At 51.6% G+C, this 16,483-nt stretch overlaps 1 protein-coding gene across 2 annotated transcripts in view; it reads right to left on the reverse strand.

The window, feature by feature from the left end:
- Positions 1-16,483, reverse strand: part of CFAP65 (cilia and flagella associated protein 65) — a 40,433-nt gene that overhangs the window by 22,440 nt on the left and 1,510 nt on the right. Inside the window, exons 1-13 of one of the 2 annotated variants that reach the window (XM_054478585.2) lie at positions 15,363-15,854; positions 14,842-15,045; positions 11,950-12,134; positions 8,940-9,042; positions 7,968-8,137; positions 7,582-7,781; positions 7,163-7,308; positions 6,461-6,683; positions 5,877-6,142; positions 4,677-4,877; positions 4,126-4,485; positions 2,495-2,632; positions 503-748 (exon numbers count right to left, since the gene is read on the reverse strand). In XM_054478585.2, the coding sequence (XP_054334560.1) occupies positions 503-748; positions 2,495-2,632; positions 4,126-4,485; positions 4,677-4,877; positions 5,877-6,142; positions 6,461-6,683; positions 7,163-7,308; positions 7,582-7,781; positions 7,968-8,137; positions 8,940-9,042; positions 11,950-12,134; positions 14,842-15,045; positions 15,363-15,515 (2,595 nt within the window). In that variant the 5' untranslated portion in view covers positions 15,516-15,854. Of the gene's footprint in view, positions 1-502; positions 749-2,494; positions 2,633-3,021; positions 4,486-4,676; positions 4,878-5,876; positions 6,143-6,460; positions 6,684-7,162; positions 7,309-7,581; positions 7,782-7,967; positions 8,138-8,939; positions 9,043-11,949; positions 12,135-14,841; positions 15,046-15,362; positions 15,855-16,483 lie in introns of those variants that run through there. The other variant, XM_054478586.1, reaches the window with a different exon arrangement.

Consider the following 16,483-nt stretch of genomic DNA (forward strand, 5'->3'; position numbering starts at 1 on the left):
TAGGCAGCTTTCCCCACTTGGAGCGGGCAGTCAAAAGCCCTCTGCCAGCCTGTGTACCGGCAGTTTCTGTCTAAAGCAGAGTAAATGGTGACTGGCCCAGGAGATAATTCTTGAAAAGAACTCAGGGACTGAGAGAGGATCTATAGACTATTTCACGGGGCCAGACATGGGCCCACCACCTCAGAGCCTATTGCTGGCCTGGACCCAAATATCCCTCTACCACCTACAGGTGTCTTTTGCCTCCCCCAGATCCTTCCTCTGGGTTCTCTGCACCCTCTTTCTTGGCCTCAGACCCCGTGAGGTGGGCAGGCAAGGTCCTGAGGGGTGGGAGAGTTGTTCACAGATGTGGTCAAATGGGTTCCTTCCCTACTATGCTACTTCCTGGAGGAGAAGTGGCCCCCTGGAAATCTTAGGGGCCAACCCCAGAATGTGGCCTTGAAAAGGGTGGTTCAAGATTGTGGCCCATTCCCAAGGAACCAGGTCCCCTCCCTCTGCCTCCTACCTTGAGATACTGGGGGGAAGCATTGCACTGCAGGTAGAAAGTGTGCTGCTTCCAGGAGCTGCCCTCGGGGTAGGTGCAGATGAGGAAGATCTGGTGGGCCCCGGGTGCCACAAGGCCCGAGGTGGGCCGAAGGATGACGTCTGAGCCTCTCTGGGGGGCCAGGCTGAAGGTCAGCAGCATGCAGTCTTTGTTGACCAGGAGCAGGCTGCGGTAGGTGGGCTCACCGGAGGACACTGCTGGAAATAGCTAGGGGTGGGAGAGGAGGAAAGCGGCCCCCCGCTCAGAGCTCCACCCTGGGACACACACTCAGGGCCCTATGGGGGCTTGGGAGGAGCTGTCTCCAAGGAGATCTGAGGTGCTGCCCTGCAGCCCAGTCAACGCCCTGGGAACGGGGAATTGAAGGAGGCCACGAGCTGACACCAAAGAATGCTTTCATTCTCCAGAGACCTCCAGACAGGGAGATGGGGGGCCACAGGCCCCTGGGAAACTCAGGCCTCCAAGGCCACTCCTCAAGGATAAAGTAGAAGTTGTTTCATTTTAGGGTGTCTTTGCATCACCCTTTGGAGAACTCATTTTCAGAGAGCCTGGTCCAGAAGCTCTGGGGCTACAGTAAGTAACCACTTCGGGCTGGGCGTGGTGGCTCTCGCCTGTAATCCCAGCACTCTGGGAGGCTGAGGCAGGCGAATCACTTGTGGCAGGAGTTCAAGACCAGCCTGGCCAATATGGTGAAGCCCCATCTCTACTAAAAGTACAAAAATTAGCCAGTTGTAGTGGCGTGCATCTGTAATCTCAGCTACATGGGAAGCTGAGGCTACAGAATTGCTTGAACCCAGGAGGCAGAGGTTGCAGTGAGCCAAGATCACACCACTGCACTCCAGCCTGGGTGACAGAGTGAAATTCTATATCAGAAAATACAAAATAAAAAAGTAGGTAACCCCTTCTAGATGATTCTCATGCAGGTAACTGATGGAAACCGGCCCAGATAATCTCAGCTCCCAACACTCTTCAGGTATCCAGGGTGTGGCCAGCACCAGCTGAGAGCTGAGCAGGCTGCAAAACACAAAACCTGCAATCCCTGACCAGAGGTCCCCTTCCAGCTGGGGTGACAGTGGCTGTGTGTCAGCCGGTGAGGGAGTGACGCCAGATATTCTGGGCTGCATAAAGGCCACAACCCACCAGGAAGAACTGCCAAGGGAAGGGGGCCGAGGGAGACATCGAGGGGGACTCTGTGAGGCAGGAAGGCCTTTGGGAAGCAGCTGCCTCCAAGCTGAATCTTGGGGTGGTATAGGTTTGGGATAGGAGGGCAGAAGTGTAGGTGGTGGGGGGAGCAGAATCAACCCAAAGCACATTGTCCCAAAGTGGTGCTTTTCCAGCAACCAGAAGTCTAATGCAAAACCTCCAGGCGATGGAGACTGGAGGAGACATCGAAGGCGAAACTGGATTGGAAGCCAGCGGTCTGTCCCCAGGCTCTGTGCTTTTCAGCCCTATGTCCTCTTGCTTGTCAGGTCAGACAGGGCTTCTAAGGGCCTTGGGGTGGCCTGGGAATTATGAACTCCTGAGGATGGGGCTGGCTCTCCCTCTCATAGGGCAGGGTGCTTCCCAAAGGCAGGGGCTGCTGGTGCGGCTGTCATATCCCTGGGCCCGAGCCCAGGACTTGGGGCACCCAGGCGTTCAGTAAACAGGACACAAACAAATGCAGGAGCTGGAGGGTTTTGAACCTGAGAGTCACAGGAGCCAGTGAGTATTTCCAATGGAGCAGCAAGGGGCCAGCTGTCCAGGCTCCAGACTCTCCCCAGTCCCAGTGTCGGGGCCCAGGAGCAAGTCCTCAGCCGGCCCAGATACCCAGAATTGGCACAGCGGAGGTGGGGACAGCCAGGGAGGGTGCAAAGATGTGTTTCTGAGGCCATCGGAGAATGGGAGAGGGATCTGCAGGCCAAGTCAGAAGCTAGGGCTCCCCTGTCTCCCTCCCACTGCTGTTGGGGCCACACTTACCTTGGGGACATCTAGGGAATACTGGGGGATGTGGTGCTCCAAGCCAGCGAAATAGCTGTGGCCTCGTGTCCGCACCGTCAGGCACCAGGATGGGCACATGGTGCAGTCCTCCTCAATATTACTGTAGCTCTGCAGGACCTGCAGGGGGGCCAGACCCACAGAAAAGCTCAGAGTCCTGTGTCTGCCCTGTGGGGAACCCCATTTTGCCCCTCCTTGCCCTTGTGCTGCAGGAGTCCGACACTGGACGCAGACAGGAGGGCCTCCCTGGGAAGACAGTGCAGAGAACAAGAATCCCAACCCAGCCCCTCCTGCGGGGAGCTAGGCCCTGCATCCATACAGCAATGCTCTCTTTAGTCCTCACAACCCAGGAGGAGGGTGGGGCTGGGATGTGAAAGCACCATTCATTCTGTAGGAACGAGCCTAGAGAAGCGCTGGCCAATAGAAATATCATGTGAGCCACAAACGCCAGCCACAAATGTCATTTTAAATGTTCCAGTAGCCACATTAAAAAAGTAAAACACGTGAAGTTAATGTTAATAGCATATTTTATTTAACCCAATAGATCTAAAATCTTATCACTTTAACATATAACCAATATAAGATTAGTAACGAGATATTTTACATTCTTTTCATACTAAGTCTCTGAAATCCAGGCTGCGTTTTACACTCACGGCACGTCTCAATTGGGACCAGCCACATATTAAGAGCTCAGTAGCCACGTGTGGCTGACAGTGGCTGTACTGGACTGTGCAGGTCTAGAGCCTGTAACCTAAATATCCGACAGGCTCAGCCTCAGCAGAGCCAGGCATCTACAACCTTATTCCTACAAACCTCGACATCACCCCACTGCCAAGGCATTAGGACGGGGGCAACTAAAGCCTCTACTTTGGAAAGCCTCCTCAAAAGATCGGATGTGGTCCCAAGTTTAGAGATGAAAAGATCAGGACTCAGAGACATTAAGGAACTTGCCCAAGGTCACATAGCTGGTAAGTGACCCTGAGCTTGAGCGCACAGCCCTACTTTTCTCTGGGCCCCAACACCTTGGCCACTGGGCAAGGGCAGTGGGGTGGGCAGAGACAAGAAGCAAGGGATGGGCAGGACTAACAGATGAGGAGGGGGCACCACGCATCTGGGGCCAGAACAGCAGGGCTGGGGACAGCCGGCACTCGGAGTTCCCTGACCCAGGGAAGCTGAGTCAGAAGCCCTTCCCATCACAATTATCTGGTGCTGCTGACTTTGTCTCTAGGCCCAGGTTCCTGTCTGCTCAAAGCTCCTTTAGAGTGACCACTTCTTAATTCAAGGACTAGTAGAGAAGCCAGGAGGCCTCCTAGCCAGGAGCCCCAGGGAGTATCTCCCTGTGCACCCAATTTTCCCAAACAGCTTGATCTCAGCTGAGTTCTCCCTTGGAGGGGAGGGGAGACTTACATAAGAATGAGAAAATCAGATGGGCCGAGCTGGGCCAGGAGCTTTGGAGGAGACAAACCCATAGGGGCCACTGTCCAGCCAAGGGAAAGCCTGGCACGCAGAGGATGGAGCCTGAAGCCGCCCTCGGTCACCCCCTGCCACCCCACCCAGACACTCAGGCTCCTAGCAGAGACCCCGCATTCCTCCCTCTCATTACGTGCACACACCTTATAGATGGCGAAGGCTTCGAGCTCCACCGCGTAAAGGCAGTTGGGGTGAGGCGGCTGGAAGTGCAGGCGCATGGCCATGGACTTGAGTGGGGGCACGTCACAGCTCTCTGGAGTCACCCAGAAGGGGCAGTCAGACCTTCGCGTCCAGACCACCATGATCTTGCCCTTGGTGTGGTTCATCAGGCACAGGGGTATAGGGTTGGGGGCCTCAGGCCCTGGGCAGGCACCAAAGTCTACCTCAACAGGCTCTATACTGACGGGTGGGGGGAAGATAGTCATGTCGCTGGTGCCGTCGAAGAAGAACTCAGTCATGGGGGGGATATAAGGGTACTGCGGGGCTGGCATGTCCTCCAGATCCTGCATGGGGAAAGACAGATGGATAGGGCCCAACTGCCATTCCTCTTGCTGTTGCCCCTCCTGGGCACACTCCTGTCTAGAAAGGCTGCACCAGTCGCCCTGACTACTAATGGTGCCCATGGGACCCTGGGGGCATGGGATTGCCCAAGAATCACTAGAGAAGGGATATGCAGCTGGGGAGGGCACTGCACCTGGATGGGAATCATGAGAGCCCCGTTCTGGTCCTGCACCAGCTTCTTCTCCTTCAGCATGGCATCCAGGATGTCAGGGGGGTAGAGCGTCAGGCCCCGGGCCAGGTGTGTGCGGTACCAGGTGAGGTGCTGAGGCTTCAGGATGGCTGGCTTGGTGCTGTCCGAGTGGCATGTCCCCATCAGGTCCAGGAACAGCGGGTCCTGTGACATTTGTCTGTGTGTGATGGGGCATGAGGGGGTGGTAGGGCAAGGCGGGTGCTGGGGGTTGAACTGAGGACAGAAGCTGGGCAGACAGGGTAACAGAGGCGGTGGGGCAGAAGCTCCAGGTGGCCAGTGAGCGAGCATTCAGCAGTGGTCTGGCTCAGCCAGGGCACCACAGGAGTCCAGGGAAGGTCAGGAGAGAGCACCCCTGTCCTTAGGACACTCAGCCATTACCCACCCTTCCTCTCTGCCATGGTCCCTGGGCATTCTCCCAGCCACCCTACTGCCAGCCCAGAGGCCTGCCAAACTAGAATTCAGGCCCTCCCAAGGGAGGAGAATATGGGGGCTGCCTCATCAGGCCTCCCTCTGGGCTTCTGATCTTTCCTCCATTTCCAAGGCCTCCCCCAGCCCATACTAAACTGTCACAAGAATTAGAGAAAGGCACCCATTCCTCCAGGTACACAGACACAGCCCAAGCCTGGGCACCAACTCAGGGAGGGATCATGGGTTACATTTCAGCCCCGTTTGCCATCTTGGCCAGGCACCTGCTGGTCAGGGCACAATGTGTCTGATCATGCCCAGGGGCCTAGGGTTGGGGTCTAACTTGAAAGCTCTCTGCCCTATGCATGCTATGTGGGGTGGCTCCAGGGAAGAATTAGTCTGTGAAGTCATGGAAGGCAAAGAAAAGGCAAAGCCTGCAGGGCTCAGCGGGAGGGTGGGAGGCTGCGGGTCCAAACTTCCCTCTCCCAGCCCATGAGCACAGCAGCAGCAAAGCGCCTGGCCTGGTAGCAGGGCAAGACTGGCACAGAGTGATCTCCCCTGTGCCCAGGCCGCACACTGGCTCCAAAAGCCAGGGCTGGGGTCCAGGAGTGGGAGACGACCAGGCAGACAGCCCTAGAAGTTCCAGAATACAGGGGAGTGCCCACCAAGCCTTGTCATCATCACTGGGCCCCAGGGGAGCCCCTCCTCCCTCAGCCTCACACCCTCCCCACGACTCACCTGGTGGTGGATGAGACAGGCCACACGCCGAAAGCAGATGATGGGGTGAGTGGGCTGGAAGGCACAGTGCAGGGTCATACGGGCCTTGCCCAACAGGGTCCCAAAGGCAGGCCTGATGCTAAAGACACTCTCCAAGCAGTCGATGGCAAACTGGAAGTGGGCCGTGCAGTCCGATTGGTTCTCAATCCACAGGGGCTGCTCGGAGCGCTCCCCAAGGTTGACCCAGCTGAAGTTGACACAGTAGTGCTGCAGGGACACAGCAGGGCCTGGACACAGGAGATGGGGTATCAGCTTCCCCAAGAATGTCTTAGACAAGGTCCCACTGAAGGGAGGTGGTACTCTCAGGGCCAGGCTACAGGCCCAGAGCCCTGGCAGCCTGAGCAGAACTCCAGCATCACTGGATGCCCATGGGACTGGGATCTCCAGGTAGTCACAAATGATTCCCCATGGAGCCACCAGGGGGCAGCAGACACCCAGGCTGAGGCAAGGTGGCCCCCGCCTCCTAGGAGCAGGGAAGGAGCTTTTCAGAATCCTCAGCATGGGCTGCTCCTGTCCCCAGGGGAGACCCCTGGGGTCACCAGTACCTCTACAGAAACCAACGACTTTAAGCAGGGTCCTGGAGGCACAGCCAGAAGGCATGATGGAGCAGTAGTCCACAGTTCTGGTGTCCAGAGTCTTGGGGTGGAAGAACACTGACACACATTTCTTCTCTCCCGGGAGCACGATGCCATGGGCCGTGGGGCATGAGAAGGCCTGGTCTTCGGCCAGTTCATCCGGGGAAATTTCAATCCTGAAGGGGGCATTTACCTGTGGGGCCAGGCAGAAGGACAAAGGGTCAGGTCACAGAGTGGAGCACTGTATGATGGGACAGTCTACGCATTGTACTGGCGTGCCCAGCCAAGGGGGTGGGGGCAGCTGGCATCCAGCCTGTGCCCCACTGGCCAGACTGCCTCCACCAGGAGGAGAGAAGGGACCGAGTCATGTGCCCTGCGCTGGGCCTGCCCAAAGGGGGCACCTTTTAATTCTCCCCAGGGTACCATCACAGCTAACTGTGGTCCTGGGGTCAGGACAGTCTTAGGACTGCTTGTGGCTCTGGGGAGACAGGGTATACCCCAGCCCAGCCCCCATCTGAGGAGGAGGACACACCTGTTGACAGCTGACATGGGTTACATGAGGCTTGGGGCCAAAGGTGTAGAGAGAAAGGGGGGCATTCTGTAAGGCAGTGATTTTAGGAAACTCCAGTCCTGGGGGCATGAGTCCTGCCGCCCCTCCTGCCTGGTACCTACCGCCGACGGGTTGTGTAACCTGATCTGCCTCTCCGAGGTGCAGCCCACAGCAACAGAGCCAAAGTACAACAGCTTCTGGAAGCCCTCGGCATCCTGGTCCTCCGGGCACTTGTGCTTTATGCTCACCAGCAGCTGGGCGCACTTGGCTGGGGCAGAGATGGGGGAGTCTTGGGGGATCCTGCCAGGGCCTCTGTGGCCCCAGCTGAACAGCCCCTCGAAGAAGGCAGGTGGCCCCAGGGAAAATTTAGTCTGTAACATCATGGAAGACAAAAGGCAAAGCCTTCGGGGCTCGGGGGAGGGCAGGAGGCCAGTGGAGGCGGGGGCCAGGCCAGATGGGAGGTGGGGGGGACACTGAGGCCTGGAGGACCCAGAAGGTGCAGCAGGGGCCAGTCTGGGGACAGTGGGAGGTTGGGCCTCACCCACAGCCTGCAGCTGGATGCTGCTCCTCTGCCGGCTGCCAGCCCCGTACCAGCACGTGGCCTGCACCTCGTAGATGACGGCTGTAAGGGGCTGAAAGGTCACCTTGATCTGAGAGGCCTGGCCTGGCTCCAGGAGCCCCATGGCGGGCAGCATCTGGAATGGGCTGGAGAACTCCCAGGTGAAGAAGGTGGGCAGGTCCCTGGGGGTGGGGTGCAGGTCAGGGCACTGGGCTCCCGGCCCCTGCTCCTGTAGTAGCAAGTCAGGGATGCTGGGCAGAACCTCAGACTACCCTACTCCCACAAGGGTATGCCTGTCTCTCCTGCTTCCAGGCACCCTCCTCACAGCTGTTGCTCTCCCCCCGCCCGCACCTCAGCCTCTTCCTCACCCCACATTATCCAGGCAGAACGAGGCCTCAGTCATATCTCCCACAGCACACATGGGCAGCTGCAGGGATGGTGGGCGGCAGATCAGCCTGTGGCAGGGCAGGGTGGCCCGTAGGCCCACACAGAACATCCCCTCTGCTTTCTCAAACCACAGCTGGTCCATGTACTCCTTCTGCAGTGTGAGGCGGGGCAGGGGCAGTCACCCATCAGTGGCACTCAGGGACTGCACATCCCGCCCACCCTCAGCCACCCCCAACACAAACACTGAGGGGAGGGCTGGGCCGTGGCCCCCACGTCAGACTCTGAGGGGAGCTGGGCACCTAATGTTGTCTTGGTCTCAAAGATTAGAGCCTCTTTTGTGGAAAAAGTATTTTGAGGAAATGTGGGTGGGGAGTGGCAGGAAGAGGCCAAGAAATGTAGAAGGGGTTTCTTTTCTTTTATTTTTTTTTGAGTCTCGCTCTGTCACCCAGGCTGGAGTGCAGTGGTGAGATCTCAGCTCACTGCAACAGCCGCCTCCCAGTTCAAGTGATTCTCCTGCCTCAGCCTCCCAAGTAGCTGGGACTACAGGCATGTGCCACCATGCCTGGTTAACTTTTGTATTTTTTAGTAGAGGTGGGGTTTCGCCATGTTGGCCAGGCTGGTCTCGAACTCCTGGCCTCAAGTGACCTGCCTGCCTCGGCCTCCCAAAGTGCTGAGATTACACAAGTGAGTCACCGTCCCTGGCCACGGAATGTAGGGCTTTCTGATGGCCAATATAATATCGCAGCCTTTACCCCCAGCATCTCCTGGGGAACGCCCTCTGTCTAATGAGATGAGGGGCTAAGCCCTTGACGGGGCCTCCCAAGCTGGACTGCTGCTGGAGCGGGCAGCATGTGTGTGTGCCGGGGCGCTCCTGGTTGCTCTGTCCTGTTTTCTGTTCTGAGGTCACTGTTCCCAGGTACTTCCCTGCCCTCACTCGCCGTGGCAGACCTTACCGCCTCCAGAGGCCGGAAGACGATGGGGAGCGTGAGGGTTATGCCTGGGCTCAGGAAGATGGGCTGAGGGATGACCGTGAAGAAGAACTTGGTTTTGGGGGGCCTGCAGGAGAGAGCCGGGGGGGAGCACCTCAGATCAGGGCTCAGAACAACTGGAAGAGGCAGGAAACGAGGGAAGCCCTGCAGCCAAGGGAGCCTGAGTCCCTGGGACCACAGAGAAAGAGATCAGGAGATGACCACGTGGAGGTGGAAACTCAGGGGTTTGGTCACAAGAGGACCCACCCTCCTCCTCCCCCTCCTATTCTCAGAGATCTTCACTCTGAACAAAAAGGGAGTAGTGTTTGTACCTCTGATGAGCATGGAGGCCTGAGAGGGACAGGGACAGTGAAGGGTTACCCAGATTTTAAAGAGTCCCCAAGCACTGAGGTGGGGGAACCAAGGCTGAGGAGGATGGGACCAGGGATGCCTTTCCAGAGACCTCAGCAGAGCTGTAGCATCCCACAGTGGGTCAGAACCACAGCTGCTGCAGACTTTCAAAACATTAATAAGACAATGACATTGTCAGCAACTTTACACCAACAAATGTTTAAATTTAGATGAAAAAAAATTGCTATAAAATATAATTTACCAAAACTGACCCAAGAATTGTACAATAAATATTATGGCTGCTCTGCCTAAAAACATCAAAGAAATGGAATGAGTGGTCAAAAATCTTTCCACAGGCCAGGCACAGTGCCTCACATCTGGAATCCCAGCACTTTGAGAGGCTAAGGCGGGAGTATCATTTGAGCCCAGGTGTTCGAGACCACCCTGGGCAACATGGCAAGACGCTGCCTATACCAAAATTTTTTTAAAAAATTAGCCAGGCATGGTGGTGCATGCCTATAGTCCCAGCTTCCTGACAGGCTGAGGTAGGAGGATTGCTTGAGCCTAGGAGGTCATGGCTACAGTGAGCCATGTCAATGCCACTATACTCCAGCCTGGGCAAGGGAGTGAGACCCTGTCTCAAAAAAAACAAGAAAAAAAGAAAAGAAAGAGAGAGAGGAAGAAAAGAAAGGAAAAAAAGAAAGAAGAAATTAGATAAACTTTAATGTGTGTTTATGAGAAAAACTCTCAGCAAAGCAGGAATAGAAGAATATTGCCATAATCTGACAAGGTGTACACTTTTACAGAAATCCTACAGGAAATCAATCCTACCAGACAGCTTAATAGTGAAACATTGCAGTCCTTTACTCTGAGATGATAAACGAAACAAAGATGACTCTATAACCACTTCTGTTCAACACTTTTCTACTTAACAATGCAGTAAGGAAAGACAAAAGGTGTAAGGACTAGAAAGAAAAAAATGTCATTTTCCATTTAAAATACAAATGTGTGCATGAAAAAACAAGAATATTAACAAATAAATTATTAGAATAAGAGGATTTGCCAAGATCACTGAACATAATACCTATATAAAAATGACATTTTAAAAACTAGCAACAAACAGAAATAAAACAACTAAAAAATATGTCATATATAACAACAGCAAAAATATAAAATATTTATGAATAAATCTAACTAAAGATGTGCTAAATGTCTATGGAGAAAACTTTGCACTTTATTGAGAGACAGGAAAGATAACCTAATGAATACAGAAATAGCCCATGTTCATGGATTAAAAAAACTCAATATTATAATGATATCATTTCTCCTCATATTCATCTATAGGTCCAATTAAATCCCAATCAAAATATCAAGAAGTGTTTTATGTGCATGTATGATAAGCTGATTTGAATATTTATATAAAAGATCAAAGGAAGGGCCAAGAATAGCCAAGACAATCTTGAAGAAGAATTAAGTAGGAGGACGTATAGTACCAGCTATCAAGATTTACTATTCATAAAAATCAATTCCATATAGATAAAAGACAAATATAAAAGGCAAAAATATAAAGTCTTTAGAAGATACTAGAGGAAAATATCTTAATGACCTAGGGGTAGAGAAGGACTTCTTAGGAGAAGCATAAAAAAGCACCAATCATAAAATAAAAAGACTGATAAAGTTGATACCTTTAAAATTCAGAACTTTTATTCTTCAAAAGATACAATAAAGGGAGTAAAGACAAATCATAAGATGACAGAAGATATCCACAACGCATAACTGGCAAAGGGTTTGTAATTGGGATAAGAACTTATACCAAAAAGTATAAGAAAAAAGACAAGATAATGTAAGAGAAAAATGGCCACAGACTTGATCATAAATTTCACACATAAAGAAATGCAAAGTGTCAATAACCTACAAAAAGACACTCATCCTCATTCATCAGTAATCAGGGAAATGCAAATTAAAACCACAAGTTACCATTATTGGCAAAAATTTTAAATTCTGACAGTAGCAGTTATTGGTAAGGATGTGGAGGAATGGGAACTCTCTAATGCTGCTGGTGGGTGTCTAAAGAAATCCATGCACTTTGGGAAATAGTTTGGTTTATCCATAGCAAGTGAACAGGTACATGGCCCAAGCCTCAGCAATTCTACTCCTAAATCTATTCCCCAGAAAAGACAGAAGGTGGAGCAAGGTGGTGGAATAGAAGGCTCCATCCCGCAAGGTCACCAATTTAACAACTACGCAGAAAAAACAAAACAAAACAAAACAAAACCTTCATAAGACTCCAAAATCACATGAGCCTTCATAGTACCTGGTATTCCCCAGAAAAACTCTTGTACTTATGTAACCGGACACATATACACGAATGTTGGTAATAGTCCCAAACTAGAAATAGCCCAAACTTCCTTCATTCTGGATGAATACATTATGGTACAGGGACACATTGGGACACTATACCACAATGAAAAAGAATGGACTACAGCTGCATAATTATTCATACTGCACGTGTTTTAAACACTCACTGGATTTTATATGGCATGTTAAAGGTTTTTTTGTTTGTTTGTTTTGTTTTGTTTTGAAGAGAGCCTGCTTTCGGGGCTCAAGGCTCTGGCACTGGGTCCTTGATCCCTTACACTGGTACCTGTACTTCATCTTCTGGAGTTTCAAGGATCGATTTTTCAGAACCAGACTCCTTGTGGTCTCCTTTCCTAGCTCCCAGCCTTTCCAGTGCAGCTCCTCGGCCACCTCAATGCCCCAGATGACCCTCTTGTTCACTCTCTCCTGCTTCTTTGGGGAGTGCATCTGAGTGTCCATGGAGCTTGCAGGCTGTTCGGGTGGCAGGGAGAAGGGGGAGCAGAAAGGATGTATCAGCAGGGTGGGATGCCAAGACCCAGACAACAGGTGAAGGTCTTCCTCCTCCACCACCAAGAAAATAAAAGACAAGACAGAAAAACGATGATTGACACCACCCCTCACCCCTTGGGGATGGTCTGGAGACAGATGGTGAGAGGCAGGTAGGCCCTGAAGTCAGACATCACCTCTTCCAAGACTGGAACTGTTTGGCAACTAGAGCCCCTGCCCCTGAAGCCTTCCCTGGGCAGCTCCATCAGCCACTCTGTGCAAACACACAAATGCAGGCTTCTGTTCTATTCCTCAGTGCACCCTCAGATACCACCCCAGCAGGTGCCTCCTCCCCTCTTCCTCCTCCCAGTCCTGCCCCTTGCTACACATGCCTCTCCTAGCTAGAGCAGTCTATCCCAGGCCCTTTTCCAGACCACATTTCCCTCTGCACCATTCCCTCTCCCATTCCTCAATTGGCTGGTGGGGCAGAGGAGGAGCCAATTTGCTTGCTGTTCACCCCACCCATCCCCTGACTTCTGGGGCCACTCTAAGTGCTGCTCCTGGTGATTGATGCTAGTGCTGCCATGTGTGGCGTTTCCATCTATAATGGAAAATCTTTCCATAGGCTTATCCATCATCCCTTTCTAGATGAAGAAGGAGGGGGCATGGAAACCCCCCTGGGGCAGTAAGGTGGAGGGAGGATGAACTGGATGCCTCCTCCTACCACAGTCACTGCCATGAGCACTCAGCTCATTGGCATTTTATCTTTTTTTTGTTTTTGTTTTGTTTTTGTAAGAGTCTCGCTCTATCGCCCAGGCTGCAGTATAATGGCACAATCTCGGCTCACTGCAACCTCTGCCTCCCAGGTTCAAGTGATTTTCTCACCTTAGCTTCCCAAGTAGCTGGGATTACAGGTACCTGCCATCATGCCTGGCTGATTTTTGTATCTCTGTAGAGACGGGGTTTCACCATGTTGGTCAGGCAGGTCTTGAACTCCTGATCTCAGGTGATCCACCCACCTTGGCCTCCCAAAGTGCTGGGATTACAGGTGTGAGCCATCATGCCCGGCTAGCATTTTATTTTATCTTTGACCAAGTATTGCTTTTATATTGTTGCATAATATAAGGATATAGTCATCCATTCAACAAATATTTTTTGAGGACCTATCATGCACCGGGCACTGTGCTAGGTGCTGGGACTACAATGGTGAACAGGACTGACAAATCCCTTTTCTCTTGGAGCTTACATTCTCAGTTTCAATATTTACTGAGTGTGTCTGATGGCCAATATACTATTTTCTTTCCTGAGTCACCTATGGAAGAAAGGTGACATGGATGATGGGAGGTAATTTACTATAATATCGGTTGGTGCATCAGTCAGTGTCCAGGCAGGAAAACGGAAGCCACTCTGAATGTTTAAAATAGGGAATTTACTGTGGCCGGGTGCAGTGGCTCACGCCTGTAATCCCAGCACTTTGGGAGGCCGAGGTGGGTGGATCACGAAGTCAGGAGTTCGAGACCAGCCTGGCCAATATGGTGAAACTCCTGTCTCTACTAAAAATACGAAAAATTAGCCAGGCATGGTAGCAGGCGCCTGTAATCCCAGCTACTTGGGAGGCTGAGGCAGCAGAATCGCTTAAACCCGGGAGGCAGAGGTTGCAGTGAGCTGAGATTGCACCATTGCACTCCAGCCCTGGTGACAGTGCGAGACTCCGTCTCAAAAAAAGAAAAACAAACAAACAAACAACAACAACAAGGAAATTTACTGCATAACCATGAGTAGTGAAGGAATCTGGGAGTTGGCAACAAGAAGCTGCCACCACACCTAGGTTAGAAGTGGTGGGGTCAATACAGCCTTGAGGCTTGTCTGGTGAGAACTGGAGCCACAGGGGAAATGCAGCTGCTGACAGAGACACTGAACAACAGAGAGGGGAAGAGAAATGCCCTGGCTTCTCCCTTCATCCCATCTTCCAATCTCCTCCTAGCTCAGAGCAGAGCAGGGAAGGGCAGTGAGTGAATCCAAGGGCAAACAGGCCCAGAATGGCACAGAGGACAGAGATGTCTTTTAAAACATGACCCTCAGTCCACAGGGAGGCAAAGGCAGCACACCTAAGGAGCTGGGCACCGTACACCACACAACACAGACACACACTGCATCATACACAAAGCCATACCCATAGTCAAACCCCTGGACAGCTGCATCGTCACATAGAGAGAACTACAAAGAACTGCAAAAAGTAAACAGTATCCATACATTATTGCTCAAACACAAAGTCCTAGGGGTCAAGGCCGGAAGAACTTTCTGAGGAAAGAGAAACCCCGTCTATCCAACCAGCCTCTGACTCGTTCCTCCCTGGCACTCTTCTACCCCACGGCCTCTTGGGCACTCACTGCTCCTAGCACTGCAGTGTGCTTGGTGATACAATGGTGAACAGGACTGACAAATCCCTTTTCTCTTGGAACTTGCATTCTCAGTTTCAATATTTACTGAGTGTGTTCAATGGCCAATATAGTATTTTCTTTCCTGAGTGACTCATGGAAGAAAGGTGACAAGGAAAGTCTAGACAAGGTTTAGTGCTAAGATGCAGAGGGAAGAGTCAGGGCCTGTCAGATTCCCACCCCACTGCCCTGCCACCCATGCCCCACCCTGGCCCTGCCACACCCTGCTCTGCCTGCCCTGGCTGTATCCTTACCTGGGCGCTGATGGTGCTGCAGGCACTCATGGCTGCACTGCTGTCGTTGATGGCAGGGATGGCCACTGTGCTGGCACTCAGGCAGGATCCACCAGAGTTCATGGTGTGGTCCCTGCTGTTCCTGGACCTCACGACGGAGCTTGGAGCCTGGGTGAGCATCAAGCCCTTGGGACACAGTCCAAAGGGAGCACTCTGAGTATGGAGCTGGGAAGAGAGCAGAGGGGAGGGGAGACAGGAGTGACATGAGAAAGAGAGGCTGAGGGAGGAGACTCTCATGGCCATCCTTGTCATGGAGGAGAGGGTCTGCTTCCCAGGTCTGGCAACAGGTGCTAGCTGGCACCATGAGGAATGAGGGTGTACACGAGATCCAGGGCTTTGCCTGGGAGCCTAGGGACTCACCATCAGGAAAGGCACTCCAAAGAGGGACTTGGGGACAAGGCCCACCCCACTATGCCCCTCCGTGGCCACACTTGGCACTGCTCAGCAAGCTCCAGTGGGTGTTACTGAAGTGTGTGCATTACCTTTATCTGGCTTTTACTCTCTGCTTGTTTCCTCTGAACACTCTTGCCTCTTGTGAGAAGAGGAATAAGGGGGAAAGAAGAGGCAAATGAGACTGATGGATTCTCTGCCTTCTGGGTTTTCTCCACCAGTCTACAACCTGTTAAGGTAAACATCACTGAAATAGATCAATCAAAGCATAAGTCAATCCATCTCTAGAGCATAGGGATCCCCGATGACTGTAGCTGAAATCATATGCAAATATATGTGACACATATGTAAAGTATATGCCAGATGCTATGTATGCATACATATCTGTTTTCCAGGTGGAATGGCCACAGTTTTCACCAAATGCTCAAGAGGATGGTTGACCTCAATCTAAGGGACACAAAGTATCTCAGACTAGCTCTGGCTCCATCACCTCGAATCCCCTCTTCCTTTTGCTGGCTTCCTTTAGCACACACACTCAAGTGTGACTTTGTTACCTCGACAAAAGGACAGCAATTTTCACACTCACACACCAAGACTAAGCCAGTCCCACTCAGGCACATGTGGAAGTGGTTTGCAGATCCCTATAATGACTTACCTCAAATGGTTCATCTCTGATTTCCCTTTACACTTGACACGAAGCCATCATGCATGAAACCATAGAACACGGCACTGCCCCCCAAAATATAATGCAATCCACATGTGTACTTTAAAACATTCTAGTAGCCACATTAAAAAAGTAAAAAGACACAGGTAAAATTAATTATAATGATATATTTTATTTAACCCATCATATCAAAAATACTACATTGAATATGTAATCGATATGAAATTATTGAGGTACTTTACTTTCTTATTTTGTATTAAGACTTTGAAATCTGGTGTGCATTTTACACATACAGCACATCTCAATTTGGACTACCCATATTTTCAGTGCTGAATAGCTACATATGGCTATTGGCTACCACATCGGACAGCATCACTTTAATACCTTTTCTGAACGTATGTTTATTTTTCAGACTACTCAGTATCGTCCCCCACTTCTTCAAATAACAATCTCAAAAATCATAATGTCTATTAACATGTACTGAGAACCCACGTGCCAGGAAGTCTTGTAAGGTCCTTACAGGGATTTTATTTGTTTATTTGTTTATTT

Source organism: Pongo pygmaeus, chromosome 11, assembly GCF_028885625.2.
Source record: "Pongo pygmaeus isolate AG05252 chromosome 11, NHGRI_mPonPyg2-v2.0_pri, whole genome shotgun sequence".
NCBI lineage: Eukaryota > Metazoa > Chordata > Mammalia > Primates > Hominidae > Pongo > Pongo pygmaeus.